At 30.6% G+C, this 19,487-nt stretch overlaps 2 protein-coding genes across 2 annotated transcripts in view; both read right to left on the bottom strand.

Annotated features, from left to right (window-relative positions):
* Nucleotides 1–19,487, bottom strand: part of Tsp (Thrombospondin) — an 89,140-nt gene that overhangs the window by 22,041 nt on the left and 47,612 nt on the right. The gene's annotated exons all lie outside the window — the stretch shown is intronic.
* On the bottom strand, nt 2,739–12,452 carry Ssdp (Sequence-specific single-stranded DNA-binding protein). The gene has a single exon (XM_014419668.2). The coding sequence runs from the start codon at nt 12,246–12,248 to the stop codon at nt 10,929–10,931; it is 1,320 nt and encodes a 439-aa protein (XP_014275154.1). The 5' UTR covers nt 12,249–12,452; the 3' UTR covers nt 2,739–10,928.

The raw sequence follows: 19,487 nt of genomic DNA on the forward strand, positions 1-19,487 counted from the left end.
ATTAAAATTGTGTCTCCTTGATTACATATAAGATCGAATATATTTCCACACACACACAAAAAAAAAGTACATCCTCTTAACTTATTATTCTTAAGTTTTACCTAAGGGACATTGGCTGCATGATCATTATCAAGCATAAAATATAAATACATATCGCTACTGGAGTATATTAATGCAGCTTACTACCTTCTGCTGCACATATTATTTTCATGTTTATAATTTCTTTTCTTCAAATATCTATGTAATAAGGGTGTAAATTACAATGAAAAAACAGATATTTGGAGTATTACTAATGGCAGTTGGCTTCTTCACTTATTATTTTAAGTCATATTAGTCATTCTCAGCATCAGTTTTACACATTATCTACATCTGTTTCAGCAAAATGTAGTCTGGCTTCAGATTGTAATTTATATTTTAATGTATCTCTATACTACAGTGGGGAAAAATGACTATACTTATATGAGGTTTTAAATTTTCCTTTAACAGTCGTAGCATATTAATAAGATCCTTTAGAAAAAATCACACCATGTAATTTCAATTTTTTTTTTTTATTAAAAAAATGTGGTTAACATTCCTTCAGGATTTCATTAGTTACTCTAATAAAACATTTTAACCATCTTCAGCAGAGTAAACAATTAGATGTTTAGATGTTCAGTTGATTTCAATATCATTTATGTTTGTTTTCCTTTAAATTAAATTTAATACGAATCTCAAAACATTTTGTGGTCCTTAAAGGAAATTATTATTAGCAGAACAGTTTTGTGATCTATGTTTTCTGAACATCAGGAGAACTAACAAATAACTTTAAAAAAAGAAAAGAAAACATCATAAAGGAAAATGTCTTAAATGAACTACAAAGAAAAGGAGGTGTACTGCTCGTTAAGGAAAAAAATACAATAAAATGTTTGTTTTCAAATTTCATTTGTTAAGTGTTAAGTGAGTCAAAATATATATATTTTTTAGGCAAAAAAATGTACTTAAATTTGTACTTTGTCCAGTTATAAACGTTTAAATGAGATATAAAAGAGTAGTGTAGCATAGCTGATATAACTGGATTCACACACACGTGTTCCATCATAGCTGTGATAGATGATGTATTAAATCTGCCATATTCTATAATAAGTATTATTATATCCTTATTATGGTATGATAATCATAATAATGATATAATATTCTATAGCCATGGATCTATGAATCAGAAAAACCTCCTGGGACACTAGAAAAGCAGTTGAGCATGAGTGCTGACCAAATCACCTCGTTCTGCAACCATGAGTCAACAGTATTTCCTTACCAAATACTGGACCTAAATTCTTCCATGGGTTCTGGTGTAGGTTTATATTATTTATTTTAAAAGAGTTTATATCAATATGTCACATTTGTACACCAAAAATAAACAATATCCATTATTCCAGGAATCTGATAATCCTTATCATTAATTTCACCTGGTAATGGAAAGGTTAAAAAATAAAGGATTAATATGCTATAAAATAGCAAAAATTAAATAACAGCTCAGATTTTTAGAAAATTAAAATTAAATTGTAATGAATTTGAGAATTGAGGAAACAGGAATGGGAAATTACTAAACGATCATGGTGCCAATAAGAATTTAAAAATATGAAACAAGAAATTAATACGATGTACTGTAAAAATACTTCAAGACCATTTTACATGTTTCTATTGTTGTTTTGATACCCTAATGAAAAATGAAATTCAGATAAATTACATTAAAAAGTAAAATTTACTGAGTATAATATATATCCAGCAATTATTCAAAATGATCAAGAGGATAATTTTTGAGCATAACATAAAAAGGAAGATATACTATAATTCTCTATCATAAAGATAATTTTATTTTTCAACTAGTATATAACATTTTTAAAGTAAAAATATTTAGTTTACAAATAGAAATCACTACCTTACACAGAAAAAGAAATTATATGTAAAAATAAATTTACACAATGCACCTTATAATTATACCAATCTAAATTAAAATCACAATGTAGTTGCGGTCTGGCCATAAAATAAAAATCACTAGGAAATAAATATAAAAAAAAGCATATGTATAAACTTACATATGTATGTACATTTTCTAAGCAATATCTATACATAAAGTTTTTTTGTTTTTTTTCAGTTATATTATTTTCTCATTAAGTTAAGAACAGAACTTTTAAAAATTTCAAATTTATAATAAAAAGTAGTGCTCTTGATCAAAATTATGATAAAGAATACATTGAGTTGAGTCAGAAAAATAGTACAAGAAACTAATTTATAATGCTCATGTGTGTATGTTGATTACTTTCATTCCAACAAAGCAACCTTTAGGCTGGTTGGTAGATAATGGGTTAGTTTCATACTAACTGGTTTAGATTGTTTTGCAGTAATGGATTATATTTAAGTTTTCAGAGCTAATTTAGACATTTAATAACCATTCATAATAACAGTCTAATAATACATATGTCATGCTCCAATTAAGTAAATACAGATTAATTGTATTACAGGCAAAATAATGAACCTAGCAAGTTCTAGTTAGTTCGTACTTGAGTAAATAGAGAAAAAATATTTATTTCTGAAATCTGTAGCAGCAAAAAACTAATTATAATAAGATTAACCTAATACAATATATAACATTCCGATTATAGACTGTAATTAATCGGCTATAATTTAGAAATCAAAAGAATTCATTTATACAACTTAAAAATAATTATGATTTTATTGTATTTATGCTTTCAATTATAAAACAATTTGCAACAGATAAAACCAATAAATTTAAAGTATTTTCAAATGGATCTCATAATAGAAGCAGGCATATATAAGTAAAAACCAATGATGAATCTGTCTATAATAATAGTTTAAAACAATTAACAACAAATATTATGTTAAATTAATATTAATTAGTTAAATATTGCTAAAAATAGTTTACAGTAATATCAGATAACAGAATCCATTAGGAAGACTGCTTTGAAGTTTAATTGTAAGTGTTGCCATATTATTTTCGTTCACTCCTATACAAATACTTTAGATGGTACCAGCAATAAATTGTATAATGAAATTTCATATATGTAGTACCTCATCAACAGTTTACTTTAAAGGAAGAGTTTGCCTTCCAAATTTATTCATGCTCAAACGTTTCTGCTACCTGAACAGTTAAGATCTAGTAAATTTATATTATCCAATAACTAAAAAAAAAAAAACAATCAAGACTTTTCAGATTCCTACAAAACTAAAAGATAATTAATCTTAAACATCAAATGAAATTCAAACTTATCTGAGCACAACCTTTAAATAACAAACATAAGAAAAAATATATATTTCTTCTTTATAAATTAATTAATGTAAACAAAGTTAACCATCAAATGTTACAAAAATAAAAAGTGAGACCAAAACATTCATCTCTAAGAATAAATATTTTATATGAAGACCTCCAAAAATAATCACAATTAAGCAAATATTATTCTAAACAACTATTAATTTCCCCAATTTTACTATAAATAATAACTGTTATCCAATAAACAAATAAAATAATATTTAAAATAGTGTAATTTAATTTCAACAGTTAGTTAGCACCCAGAAATCAATTCAAAAGAAATGTCACCAAAAGACAAAAATAAAAAGTAATTCCACAAAATAGTTCAATAATCAAAGAAAACATTAATTATGAATGAAATCCAAGAGAGGAAAACCAAAATTTATAGGTCTAAAAATCACATGATATAAAAGATAATAACAGATAAAAGTAAAAGTGAGCTTAAAGGTAAATGCAAATAGCATTCAAACTCAAGGAATAATTTAAAAATAAAATATAACTCAAGAAAATAAGAATGAAGAAGTAATACTATTATTTTAAATCTATATTTAAATATGTTTATTTGTTTTAATAGAAACAAGAACATAGGAAATAATGATTCTCCTAATAGTATTTTAAACTAACAATGTAAATTCATATTCATAGTTAGTTTTAATTGCATAGATAGCTAAAGATGAGCAATTATAGAATATTTTGTAATGCTAAGACAAAAAAAAAACGTTAACCTAGTAAGTTGATTAATGGCTTAATATAGTAAGGTATTATTAGTTTCACAGACTTTTCAGCGTTTCGCCATAATGATTTTTTATTCAAATAACTAACAATATAGGGATCAATATTTGCATCATTTAAATTTCAGCTATAATTAAAATGTAGTTCTTATTACAAAAAATTAATTAATTAGGAGAACATACTTGGTTCATGAACTATAATCAGTAACCATCACTGCAACAAATTATGCAATTTAAGGTACGAAAAATGTTTAGTATAAATGTGTTAACATAAACAATTAGGATTTTTTACTACTAGCTTACTAATATGCATATAGACACCGATGAATCTGAATAAATAACATATATTACAGTGTTTTGTACAAATATATTTTGTTTTCACACCAAAGATACTAATTAGTTTTGAATAAATTTAAGAATGTGCATTTATATTAATTATTATGCCATGAAAATTTAAACAGGTCACTAGTAGCACATGCCTTCGTAAAAATTGCACTTTGTAAAACTTTAAAAAAACATGACAAGAGTTACTTAATATTAATAAACACTAATTTATAAATATTTTTACTAACCCTTTCATGAAAATGTAAATACCATTGAAAATAAATGTGTAATTGGGAAAATAATTTTAAGCATGGACAAATTAAGAAACACAAATTGGTGCATACCAACCAGGCATGCAATGAATTCAGTGATCATAAATCAATTACTATGATTGAAAAAAAAATTGTTAGGTATGTTGCTATAAATTACAATGAAGAAAATTTAATAACAATACTAATTTATTTTAAGAGTGAATATAAAAAACTTTTAATATGACAATTATAAATGTACATAATTAATGGAATATTGCATAGAAATAATAATTTTGATTTCCAAACAATTCAAAAATTTTTGCATGCTTGTGAAAACATATATACATTATTGAATACTTAGAATCAAGATTTTTCCCAACATTATACATATTAACGAACTTAATTTAATGAAGATAAATTTAATTACTAACCTAATAAATTATAGATAACCAATCAACTCGAATTTTTAAATTTTGATACTAGAGTATTGTACCGGCACGAAAGAAACTCCTAAAAACAAAATACTGACTAAATATGTTTATAGAAGTAATTACTACAGCATCTTGCGTCATATTAACATGCCTTATTTTCAATTGAATAACAACAATAAGTTAAGTTACAAAATAATATGTTAAGTTGCATTCTAAACAATTCAAATAAAATATTTAAATAAGTCCAACTAGTTCCAAGCAACTCGTAACTAATCTTAAAAATGTTGCGATTAATATCAAAGCAAAGTAAAGCTGTCTGGTCTAACTTACTCTCCACCTACCACTGAAAAAATGTTTTATATAGATTACATGGTAAAAATTAATCTTTATCAAAGAATAAGAAATCATCTATTATACAGACAACTTGACCAATAAAATATACTATCAGAATATATTAAATACAAATAAAAATATTAGATAGAAATTTAAAAAGTTGGTCATGAGAGAGAGGGGAAGGTTCGGTAACTGAAGAAAATACAGTAATTAGAGTAAATTATTGTTTTAATGTGCTTAAGTTTCGGTCCAAGTTTTAAGCCTTTATGGGGGTAACAGGGTTAGAGATACTACAAGCCTCAACCAGTAGAATCTCTGCACATAATATCCTGGCCAAGGCCTAGAGCGTATACAAAAACGTTTACACAACAAAAAAAAAACAAGTTCCACTCATTACTATGTTTTCTTCAATGCCCCCCCCCCCCAGCCCTTAATCAGCCCTATAAATTACATCTATTGTCAAATGCATCCACACAATTAGTAGATAAAAAATGATTAAAGTAAAGACAGTTTCCAAAATTACAATACAAAAATCCATGTAGGTGCATATTCAATTTCCTACTATGGTTTAAAGAAAACAAATATACCGATTTAGGTCGATTATAACAAGTATATTTCTCATAGCAATTACTATGCACAAATACAAAGAAAATTCAAAAGCTGTGTATTTCAACTTCATATCAGATATAATTGAAATCTCCAGAATATAACAAAATAAATAATAGAAAATCAAAAATTAAGTTATTGATTCCAAAAATAATATTATATATTATAATAAAGTTATAAAACTTTAAAAAATTTTGTTCAGGTTTAGTAAATCAATAATAAAATTAATAGATACAACTACAAAAAAGTTTCAACCCATTAAACATCTAGGATTGTTTCAAACATCTTAAATCAAAAGAATGAGATCCAATATTTTTAATTATATCATACTTAAGAAATAAAGCCAAAACTTCATAACTAAATGTATTAATTTTTCCATAAAAGAAATTATTATTTAAAGGTTCTACCCCCAAGAAAAATTTAATTAATTACAGTTTAGCATTGTAAAATAGGATATATTTAATCTTTCAACATCAGAAGTATTTCTCAATCATAGTATTTAATTCCTTATAACATTTAAAAAATAAATTTATATTACTTCTTAAAAATTAACAGAGGACATAAATGAAATTAGAAACCAATGAGGATTGGCAGATTCAAATTTTCAACTGAAACTGAATAATTATGATGATTTTGTTGACAAGTTAGAGTTAGGTATTTTCAAACTTATATAATTGCCTACAGGGTTCAATAAAATCAAAAATTTTAATTCATCTAAAACATTATCAAAAAGCAAGAAGTGTTACAGATTTCGAAAAACCACAGAAAAGTACACCCATTACCAAACAGATAAAAAGTAATGTGTTTGAGCTGGTTTAATGATTGAAATATTCAGTAAAAAAATCGCTAAGTTGGCATTAAGTTCATTAATTATATTAGATTATGCCTATTACCAGAATATTTTGTATTTTTGGTCTTACCGTTACCTAGTAAATATGTTTTCCCCCACATTACTAAAACAAAAAGTGAAAACGATCTTCAAGGGGAATTTTATTTGATATAAAGAGATTTCCATTAGATGTAAATTCACAAGGGACTGATCATGCTTAAGAAGTGAAAACTATAAGATTGGTCCTTTGAGGACATAAGCATGCAGACCCTATTTGTATCAGCATAATTGTAACTGAATAAACTTATTTATCCTTTGATTATTAATATCATCACAAAGGAGATGGTAATTAAAAAGTCAAAAGTTCAAATACTAAGAATAAAATATATTTAAAATAATTCAGCCAGTACTCTATTTACTTATTTTCATGAGTAATATAATTATGGTCATAAAAAAAAAAAAATTAGATGAATTATAAGAATTCTTGCTTTTTTTTTTTAGTATGTACTCTAAACCTAAAATATTACCTAAAACAACTATTAAAATTTTGATGAAATCACAAAACTGAATAAAACATAAAATGAATTATAAAAAACAATACCATAAACCGGTAAAACAAAACATAATACATTGATTTTTAATTAATAGATTTACAAGCTGGGTTTGGATGTTAACAACATACAAAAAAGCCAACTTAGGTACAGAAACTACATAATTAGGAAATATAAATCAACTACAAAAACAAATAAATAGATATAACAGACACCAAGCATAGCAAAAACCATAAATGTGCGAGGAGCCATTCTGCTGTCATGCATCTATAGTTCAATGGCACTGATTACATTAATTGGAGCAAATAAATCAAAATTCACACATACTAAAGGTTCTTAATAAATCAGAGATTCTATAATTAAGACCAGGGGTTACTGGCAATTGAAAAAATAAATCTTTCCTATGTGTTAAAATGTATACAATATTATTTAGTTAACTGTAATTAACTTCATAATATTTTTTTAAGAAATAAAATATATCATATTTTTATTTTTAACCAATTATAATAAGTATTTGAAGTTATGATGACCTAATATACTAAAACGAGGGTCCCAGAGCTTCCAGATTGGAAAGACAAGGGCTTCATTCCAAATTGGTAAATAATATTTATCGCAAGACCATCCTGTGATATAAATTTTAAAATCCTGAACTTTGTTTAGGATTGGCTGGCAACCTCTAGATATCCATCAGAGATTGGAAAGAAGGACCAACAAACCCACTAGCAGGATTAGTTCCCTTTACTAAAACAGTAACAGCAACTAATGTTTGCAGATGGCTAATAAAAGTCACAACATATTTCCTTTCTCATTTTAACATGAGAACAGGCATTTAACTGTTAAGTACAAAATAAATTTTCAAGAACTGTATACAATAACTGTCTATATAAATACTACGCCTAAGGAAAATTAAAGTTAATGCTAATTATCAACCGCCTACATTATTTAATATGAAACAAGTATCAATCCATGCACCAATTTTAAACTCAGTACCATCAGTAGAACAGTAAACAGGATATTTATCAAACAGATTATGAGACAAAATAATACTGACAAAAGCTAAATAGAATAAAATTTATTTCTAACAAAAAAATTAACTCATAATACATTTTAAAATCTGTTTAATCAATAAATTTCAAATAAATTAACATTTAGAATAGTACAGTAAGTCAAATGATGAGAGTCTGGCTTACCAGCATCATTAAACAAAATACATTATTTTCATTTAACATCTTTGACTTTTGTGATTTTAATATTAAATTTATTTAAACATCATGCATTGATATCAATTACAGAATTTTACATTTATACATATAACAGAGTTATTTAGAAAATAAAATAGGATAATATACACTTCACAGACGATTAAAATTGCTTAAAAGTTTTCAAATATTGATAAAATCTTACGATTTTACTTAAACACATAGAAAATAATGTATTAGTGAGATATGGACACGTAATTTTTAATTTAAATAACTTAAAATCAATTTAATTTGAAGAAATAAAAGATTTACAAACATTTCCAGTTTAAAAACTCAAAAATAGTGAGGGGCGATTCTAAAGATCACAACCAATGTTTTAAAGTGAAAAATCAAGTTTGATGCACAAATGTAATGAATATACAAAGTGAATACTTTTTTGGCAAATCACTCTGAAACGGCGATATTAAAATTAGCTCACCCTCAATTTATTAAATGTAATAAAATCCCAAATTGACAGAAACAAATAATTTATATTCAATGGACTGTAATCAATATTGCTAAAAGTAATAATAGAATTTTACAGGAAAAGTCAAACAGATCAATATGGAATTGGCATGGTTTCCCTGTTTTCATGACAGGCATGATTGGTGGATCAATCAGCATTTTAGACATATTTAAAACTCGATCATCAGAAAGTATTATTGTTACAATAAATCCTATCCCATAAGAAGAAACATGTATTCATACATATAAATAATTGTCCTATTCAAATATATTTATGTTCATTAGGAATGTGAAATTCTAAACTTTGAACCACACAAAGTCACAATAATTTAATTTAAAATTGGGGAAGGATTTTTGGTAATAAGGAACGATTATAAAGTTGAATAATTAAAGTAACGACCACAACCATAAAAATTAAACAATTTAAACCTTATGCCCAATTAGAAATCTCGAAGGTAAAGTTATCATTATTAAAGTAATTTTTACGCAACTATTTGAAATGTTCAAATTAAATCATGTAAACCAAATTCAATATGTTAATGAATGAACTAATAACATGACATTATATTAAAAATTATTGAATAGACATTTTGAATGGAAGAGGCTTAGCATTTTGAAAAAAAAACAAACAAATTTGAAAATAGTCTAATTGCTACTGCAATTTTAAAATCCTTTAAAGAAAATATTAAATCCAAAAACATGGGTCATAACTTGGTAAAAAATAATAACTGAACACAGGAAATATATACCTTAGGCCCAAATTATTACAGATTTATGAGTATTAGAGAGCACATTAATTTTATCTAATATGTATTACCACAAATTAATGACCAGGGTTCAAATTGAAAGATCATAATCCTTACACACGCAGACTGGATAAAGAACTCATATTAAAATTGTAACATCGATTGGTTTAACAATAATAAATTATCAAAAACAGTTCAAAAATATATTAACCCAATGATTATTACTTAATAGGTAATTAAGACCAATAAATCAGAACAATTACTACTGAAATTATTGAAATAATAATAACCCTGAGAAATAAGAAGAGCATTTAATTGAAACCTATTATGTATTTCAAGAAATTTTCACACTTTATTAAATTTTTTTTAGTAATACACCACTTGAATAAATATATTAAAATAAAACTTTTAAATTATATCACGACTCACTACAAAAACATTTAAACAAGATCTGGAATGAAAATACCACCAGTGCCAAGCAATCAACTAACATACTTAATTAATATTCTACATACAAATAAATAAGTGAATTTCCTAAGAAATATGTGTTTATTACCGTCACCTACATAACCCTAAATTATGTATGTAAATATACATATAATATTTTGCATTTTAGTAATGAGCGTAAATTAACCTGAGGAAATTATTCTTAAAATGAATACTGAGGAAGGATGGGAGAATTGCACTTAAACTTTCATCATATTGATGAGTACACAATATACTAAATCAGAAAAGTACATAATGCATTTAAAAAATGTAAAGCAGAAAAAATAAATAATAGCACTATTCATCAAGGGCAAGCGGCTTTCCCCAAAAGGCCAATTCTAAACTGAGAATTATCTTTTAGAAATGATGTATTACACTTACATTTCAGCAGTATTATAATTTAAATTTTTGAAATTCAGGAAAGGAAAATATGTGTGTGACAAGTAAACTTTACCACAAAATATAAGACCAAATGAGGAAAACTTAACTTTAGTGAACTTTGACAAGAATTACTGAACTGTACTTTTATCACTTAAAAAATGTGGCATACACTTTTCTTCAGAACAATATTCTTAAATATATTTGAAATACTTTAACAAATATCAGTTACAAATAATAACATAATTTAATACGTTATTGCATAAAATAATCTGGATGATCAGAATCTTTTTCAAACCTTTTTGCTTCTTCTTGCATACTTTCTTTTATTTTCATGATGGCTGCAGATTCAGTCTGATCATTTTCTGGAGGTCCACCAAAGCCGCCCAAATTGTAATCACCCATTCCAGAACCACTATCTTCACGAGGAGTTCCAGGCCCTCCTGCTGGAGAGTTTTTCATTCCATCAAGACCATCACCACTCATTACTGGTCCCATAGTACTAGGACCCATTGGTCCCATCGGACCCGTTTCACCACCAGCACCCATTGAAAAATCTCCAGGCATATTTCCACCAGGGACAGGTTTCATCATAGTGTACATATTTTCACCTCCTGAGTTGGACGAGTCTTGAGGACTCTGCATGATTGGTGTTCCTGGGCCTGGAGGTCCTGTAGAACCTGGAGGGCCACCATAATTACCTGGAGAAGACGATGAATAATTCATAGGTGTGGAAGTGTTAGGCTGCCATTGTGGTCTTCCACCAGGTCCAGTCATAGACATAGGATGCATACCAGGTGCACCAGGTCCAGGTCCAGGGCCCATGGTTGAATTAGGAGGTGGACCTCTCAAACTAGGACCATAACTTCCTGGTCCCATAGGTGCCATTCCAGGACCTCTCGGTGGATTCATTCTAGGATTCATACTGTTCATTCCTGGAGGGCCTTGTCTGCTGGGATCCATGCTGTTAGGCATCATCGGTTGACCTGGGGGTCCATTATACTCATTTCCAAGTTGAGGCATTCTAACACCAGGTCTAGGGCCAGCAGGATAACGTGGACCCATAAAAGGCTGTGTTGCCATCATTTCACTGTGAGGTGGTGGTGGTTGAGGATGAGGTGATGGCTGAGAAGAAGGATGCGTAGGAGGAGAAGGTCTCATTGTAGAGTTCGGAAAAAATCCAGGTGGTATTGGCCCACCAGGTATACCATCATTTGGTGGCATCTGGCCGAGTGGAATAGGTGCAGGTCCAGTATTGTGAGCAATGCCGTTAACACCATATCCAGAATTTACAAAACCATAATCATGAAAAGCTTTAGCTTCACTGGAATGTTCACATGTATCCCTTCTTTCGGGTGCAGCACAGTACAAATCCCAAAATACACACCACCATGAATGTAAAAATCCTGGAGGCTCACCTAATGTTATATTTTTCTCCCACCTGATTTCTGAGAGGAAAGTTTGAGCAGCCTTCTGTGCCCCTACGTGTAGTAGATATTCATAAACGTAAAGTGCCAGTTTTTCACGGGCCTGTGCATTAGAAGGGACAGTAGATCCTTTACCTTTAGCATACATTGTTTATTTAAAGTGATATCTGATATGACTCTCTGTATTTATCTACAGAAAAGCTTTTTATATGAAGTGAAATCTTCTAAAGTCATAAATCGTGTTTAAATTCCACTCATTATCAAATAAAACACTAACTACAACTATATACCACATATACAACATACACACAACTAAACTACAAGTCAATACGGACAAACAGGTATGAACTCAGTGTTGCCAGCCTACGCTTGCTTTTTCAACCCACCAATCATCACAAGGTCACTATACAATTTATGCATTTCGAGTTTGTAATCAGCATTAAAATAACAGAATAATCATAATTGAAATAAAAAAAAAGATAATTATCATTTTAAATGAAAATATTTATGTTTGCTCAATACATTATGTTTTCACGCCCCCTGAAAACTCAATTCAAAAAATGCTTAAGATATAGAGCATTAGTTATTATTTTTATTTTAATTATAAAATAAAAATAATAAAACACATAATAATTTGTTGTAGTTTTTAGTAATTATTACTATCTATCGATTATTTAAAATCACGTATAAAGCAACACTAAAATTAGTTTCACTTTCCAAATTTATTAATGTGAATTATCATTTTTCAAATTGACAAGAGAAATTTTAATGGTTACAAATCTTCAAATATTATTGGAATATTTTATTGTATTTGTATTGAACAATAAGCTATAAGTTTCCCATTGGAAACATATACAGGGTAAATTAATATAAATTAAATTGATAAACGATTATATTACATAGAAATTGATTTAAAAATTAAATTCCCAAGATCTTTAAATATATTAATCCAGTAATGAATAAGATGAGACAACGAAGTATTTTAAATAGGTTGAAAAGTGAATGTAGTTAAGTACAACCAATGACGTCAGTGAGAGGCAATGCTAAATCATAAGATGTAAATCAGTATCTACTTCAATGTTTAGATTTATCTCCTTTAATTAAAAAAACATATTTTTGATTGTTAGACTTCATTGATAGAAAAATCAATCTATGCAAAACTGGGGTTTTGCAGAACAATGATCCAAAGCTAAAGCATTTCATTGTTAATTTTTTATAGACTTAAAAATAACACTAGACGTAACTTAATTTTTCTTTAATAAATATCTCTTTGTTTGGCAAATATTGGTAATACCTAAATATATTGGTCGTTCTCATATAAACTATCACTTTAAAAATTAAGAAAAAAAAAAAAGAACTTAAAGTTTATGCTCTTGGAAACTAATCCTTGGTCATGTATAATTGTTACACTAGTGTTCAAGAGTACAAAACTAGACTTAGTTTATGAGTAAACGATTACTCGATCTTTTAAGATTTTTCAAAATTATAAATCTTTTCTTGTTAGCCGTACAAATTACCCTCAAAGATTTTTCTAGATTTTATACTCTTTTTTTTTGCCACATGCCTAGTAGGACTAGTTACCTTTGTAAGATAGACTTCCAATGGTCAAAATAATAACTAAAACTTACTTTTTGAAGGTATTTAACCACTTTTTGGTTTATTATATTCAAGCTGTGTAATCGATCAAGCAAAAAAATTGATTTTCACCTCAAAATTCGAGATTTTTCGTATCAAGGAACGGAGAATCCAAAATTCTAAGAGGAAAAACAAATTAGCCTGTCTAACAACCACCATATGCTGTCCGCGGCTTTTATCCGAAACTACCGTTTCGACTTAAAAAGATATAAAATTATACTATAATTACTAAGCCATTATGAAAAGTTGTATTTTAAGTAAAACAACAGACTCTTGTAATTGTAACTTTGTTTTCAGAATGTCTTAACCTATTAACACTTATTATTGACAACATATTGAGTTGAAGAAGCTTTACTGAGTTATTTAAATACCAGTAAATATCATAATTTGTTAGTAATTATTATTACCTATACGGTTAGCATTCTTATACATCTTCTGACACAGTATGTTGAATTTTTTTTATTCAGTATTTCTCCCATTATTTCGATCGATGGAACTTCTACTCAATTTGAAACTGTAAATAACTTTTACGTCGGCATAAAATAAATAAATATGGTTTTGTAATACCATATTGTTGGTACCAGATGCCTGTAAATGGATTCATTAGAGGATAGATGTAGTGAAATGCGAGACTTGTAAGGTCACATACTCACTCGGGAAGACGCCCTGAATTGTTTATTTATGTTGGTCTTTGCTGACCGCACCCCCCCCCCCACAAACTTCTTCAAGCATTAATCTACGGTCAACTATCTACACCTCATTATAAATAACTTTGTTACTACATCATATTCATAATCACAGGAATATGTTTGCAATTATCATATATACCATATATAAATATACCATTACTCGTGTGACTGAAAATCGTTCGACAAAGCGATAGAAAGTATGAATATGGTAATCCTCTTTAGTTTCATCTAATCTGACCATACACTTTTTATCAGCCTATTTGCATTTTACTTTCGTGGATTACCTTGCCAAAACTTAATTAGCCGAAAACACATTTAACAGGCGGGCTGAAAAGTTCATAGGCTGACACATACATGGCGCTACTAGTATTAAATCCATATGATTTTTAATTAGTCCTAACCTTCAAAAGATACCTGTATAAATTTGACAGCTGTCGGATCATTGGTTTGTGAGATATAGCATTTTGAGTGAAGTGCTTTTTGTTAATTTGAAAAAAATGGATAAAAAGGAATTTCGTGTGATAATAAAGCATTGCTTTTTTAGAATCTAGAGAGAAGTAAATAGGGTATTGGAGATAAACTAATTAAAGATGCAGATGGAAGTATAGTTTGAAAGTATATGGTATTGATTACAACGGCATTGGTTTTCGGGTTTACAATCAGGATGATCGTACAAAATGCTTGGTAACATTTTGATAAGTCGACTTTCTGTGATCTACATCATTGTTTGATATCACATAGCAAGGATATTTGCCCGTCTGAGAGATTTCGGACACCACTAACTTTCTATAGGAAAACGGATAAGGGTTAGCAGATGCCTGTATATGGATTCATTAGAGGATAGATGTAGTGAAATGCGAGACTTGTAAGGTCGCATACTCACTCGGGAAGACGCCCTGAAAGAGCATCACCGAACATGCGGGGCGAGGGTGGTTGGACGAGCAACCCCGCTCCACGTGAGCATTCAGGCGCATTGAACAAATCCGAACAGGAAGTCCAGTGTATTCTGGGAAGTATCTTCTGCATATTAGACAACAAACACAATTATTATTCCCAATCTCCGAAACGTTTGTTCCTCTAAATCAGTTCCAAGCATTGATACTATAATTTCTTCCTCATCATTTAATATAGAAATAGTTTACTGACACCTCTTTCGCCAACTGTTTACTAATTTCATTGATCTCATAAGATCAATAAATGCCTCAAAACCTAAATGATCCTGTAACTTCCATTATTTTCTTTCTGAATGCTTGAAATGAACTAACTCCAAATAAATGTGTTTTCAGCTAATCAAGTTTTGGTCAAGATAAGCCACGAAAGAAAAATATAAATAAGCTGATAAAAAGTGTATGCTCAGATTAGATGAAACTAAAGAGGATTATCAAATTCATATTTTTTCTTTTGAAAGAGTTTCAATCGCACGAGTATTGGATTGCAATCTCCTCTGACTAAACCTTTTCATTAAAAAAACATGTCTCCAATATCTTTTCCATCTTAAAAAGACTAAAGTACCTTCACCTCCTAAATAATGTTTGCATTGGATATAATGTTAGTGCCATCAGTCATAAATATTTACCGGTGCCTACTGCTTAGTTAAATTGTGAACACAGGAGTTAATTTTTTTTCTATTATTAACGTGGCTGTATAAGCTGTATATAATATATAAGCTATATGTAAGCTAGGGCCACCTGCGATTTGTATCACCACTCATCTCTGTTGACTACAGCAGCCCTACAGTTACCCTAAATGAAAACACCACCCATCCATCACAACCAGGGTCTTCCTTCTTTTCTATTTGTACATATTTTTTCGTCCAGAATTATCTGCATTATGTTACGCCCCGTCCAACACAAATAACTTACAGTATTAGGGTTCTTGCCCAGTTTCACTATCTATGTGTTAGTTCAAATCCTCCATATGCTATCAGTATCTCAGTGGCCAAATATATTCTTTATACGCTGTTCAAATCGAAGGAGGTTGGCTACTTATATTCTCATTAGCGGCCAACATTCTGAGCCATAGGTTAACACGAGTGTGATAGAAGTTCAGTTTTGTTCATCAGGAGAATACTCAAATTATTAAATACTTATGAAGGACAAAATAGCATTTGTTGTCAGCTAAGAGTCTTTTCTGAATCTTTGCATTAATACCATTATTAGACTTAACCTGGAAGCCTCTAGGTATATGAACTCTCCAGCCCTCCTAAAGATGTTATTTCCAATTTCTGTCTGGAATGGGTTTTGGATAGGTCCATGAAGTCTTACTAGCATGTATTAAAAGTCCAACTTTATTTGCAACGCTTTGTAGAATAAGAATATATTGTTGATATCTCACGATAATCAGCATTTGAGAAATGCGGGAAATAGAGTGGAGAGAAAAGTAGGGATAGTTGCAGATTTGATAATACTGCCTCTTCTGTATGAATTCCTACTTTTCTTACTGTATATTCAAGTGTCAAGTTAAATAACAAGCATACTAGACGGTCACCATACCCGAGAAAATCAGATAATTATGACAAGTCTCGTTTTTTTGTATTGGACATATTATCGTTATGCTCCATTCAGTGGGGATTTCTTCGGGTTTCTATTCATATGTCTATCTCTATATTGTAGAACCTTCCCGACACTTCAACCGGGGAGGATGACCCAAGTATTCACTATTGTTTCAAACCAAGGAAATTATGGTCTTAGATTTAGCGAGTGCGAGGCAGTTGTAGTCAGAGAAGCAACAAGTTCAGCTCCGATACACCAGAGCGCAGCACCTCGAGCCTCATCGAATCTCTCAAATTTATATATTATTTTCTATTGTAAAAACATATTTTTAATTTTAATATATACTACTAAGCGATGTCAATAAATTAATAAATAAAAGATGCCAAAATAACGCACGAAACTACCTCAAGCAGATAAGATAAGACCTCTTCTCGGTCACAAACATATGCACTTGGCCTATAAATAAAGGTCTTAAAGAACCCCGTAATTGATCACTGATCCCAGTCTCACAAGACAAATAACTTCCCTTATGTCACAGTGGAAAATGTCCCTATGGCATGAACAATTACGCCGCAAACACTACGATCCCAAAAACTTCTGGAAACTAGTCCGAAGTCATAACACCAAATCGAGATCGGTGAAACTCCATCGAGGCGATGAGCTCCTCACTCCCGCAGATCAGGCACTACTACCTGTCCTGTATCTGACTACTACCTACAACGTGACAGTGCACGTTCCGTCTCTATATACCACCACCAACCCCAGACCGAAAACTTACAAAACACCATCTTCTCAACCTATAAAGACCAGACTGCAACACTGAGGAAAACGAAAGGAAGCAAATCCACTGGAAAGGACAACATCTCGTATGTCCTACTCAAACAGCTTCCCAGAAAAGCCCAAATGTTTCTCCTCAACATACACAACTCCTGCTCTCGCCTCAAATACTCCCCAACGGAGTGGAAACATGCTATCGTTGTTCCACTCCTCAAGCCCAGAAACCGAGGAGCGGATCCGGTAGACTACTGGCCCATCAGCCTCCTCAATCGTATCTCAAAAATATATGAGAAGCTAGTCCTCATACACATCCGCAAACACGTTCTCGCGTGGTGTGAGCTGCTACCACAATGTTGCCAAGCTGCAAAGCGATGCATCAAACAACCTAAACAGGAACCTTGCTACATCATCATCTCTACAGGCATTTGACTCTGTATCCCACTCCACACTAATCCAACAACTCAGGCCTCACCAATTCCCGGAACAGCTGGTCGATATTGTTGTGTCCTATATCAGTGATCGGACTTTCTCAGTCTGGGTCAAAACTGAAATCTCCACCCCAAGCCCATCACTTGTGGCGTCCCACAGGGTTCGGTCCTTGCGCCAGTTTTATTCAACATATATACTGCCCATATAGTCGGGACTAAATTTGACGATGCTCAAATATCTGCATATGCTGATGACATAGCCATAAACTCGGCGTGCATGAATGCAGACAAGGCCATGGACCAGGCCGCTGCAGCACCCAAACTCAACGAACAGACAATACAAACCAAGAAACATCTCACATAAATCGGAACTAAGCTAGAAACACATCTATCTTTCACTGCACACATACAGAACAGAATACAAATCGTCAAATCAACATCATACCAAATTAAACACCTCATCTACTCACCAGGGCTGTCACTCAGACTCAAATTACTCATATACAAAGTAATACTACGACCATCACTTCTACACGGCGCACCACTACTACATTTTCTCTACCCAACAGCCCTGAAATCACTACAACAATACCAAAACAGTACACTACAGAAGATATGTCGAGGGACATCTCTGGAAAGACATAACATGACGCACATTCATAACGAGCAACAGCTAGAAACTGTATATAACAACACGTTTCACGGAGATACATTAAATTCTTTAACAGTTTATCTGCTTCCTTCAATCCAGTATTCCAGTCTATCACTCCATCCCCCCTTCCTGCGAGGTGACAAGGCAGGAAAGGTTTCAAAAACCCAATCAACATCACCTTATAACTCCATCTTCTGATGCACCCCCCTCTCCCTTCCCCACACTTCTTTTTCGACTTCTGACTGTTTTCTTATTATTTTACCATAATCTATTGTCTTTATTAATTAATGTTTTTATTTTCTATCTTCTATGCGATAGAACACGAGGAGGCCCCTCACCTCCGAACTTTAAAAATAGAACCATTTAGAATGGATATTTCATAAATAACAAATAAACATTACAGGTAACCTTAAAATATCAAAGGTAGTAAAAGGTAATACCCAACACGATTTATTTCCTTTTTTCATAGTAAAGCACTCACTAATTCACTGTTTCTTTCTGTTAGAAGGATCGGGAAAAAAAAATACTGATCCACAGCCTCTACTCGAGATAGCTTCGGTTTTAACCGATCCTGATTTCTAAATGGTTTTCACTTTTTGTTCACCCTTGACTTGAGCTCTCTACCTGTTATCCCATCGTAGGACTCGGAGGCTAGCTACCCTCCGGGCTTACATAGCTCCTCCGTCTCTATCAGAATAGTACCCGGTAGGAAGA

This window comes from Halyomorpha halys, unplaced genomic scaffold, assembly GCF_000696795.3.
Source record: "Halyomorpha halys isolate HHAL.00 unplaced genomic scaffold, Hhal_1.1 Scaffold247.1, whole genome shotgun sequence".
Classification (NCBI taxonomy): Eukaryota; Metazoa; Arthropoda; class Insecta; order Hemiptera; family Pentatomidae; genus Halyomorpha; species Halyomorpha halys.

Coding starts and splice junctions, on each gene's coding strand:
- Ssdp (XM_014419668.2), bottom strand. CDS start 12,248: ATGTATGCTAAAGGTAAAGGATCTACTGTCCCTTCTAATGCACAGGCC.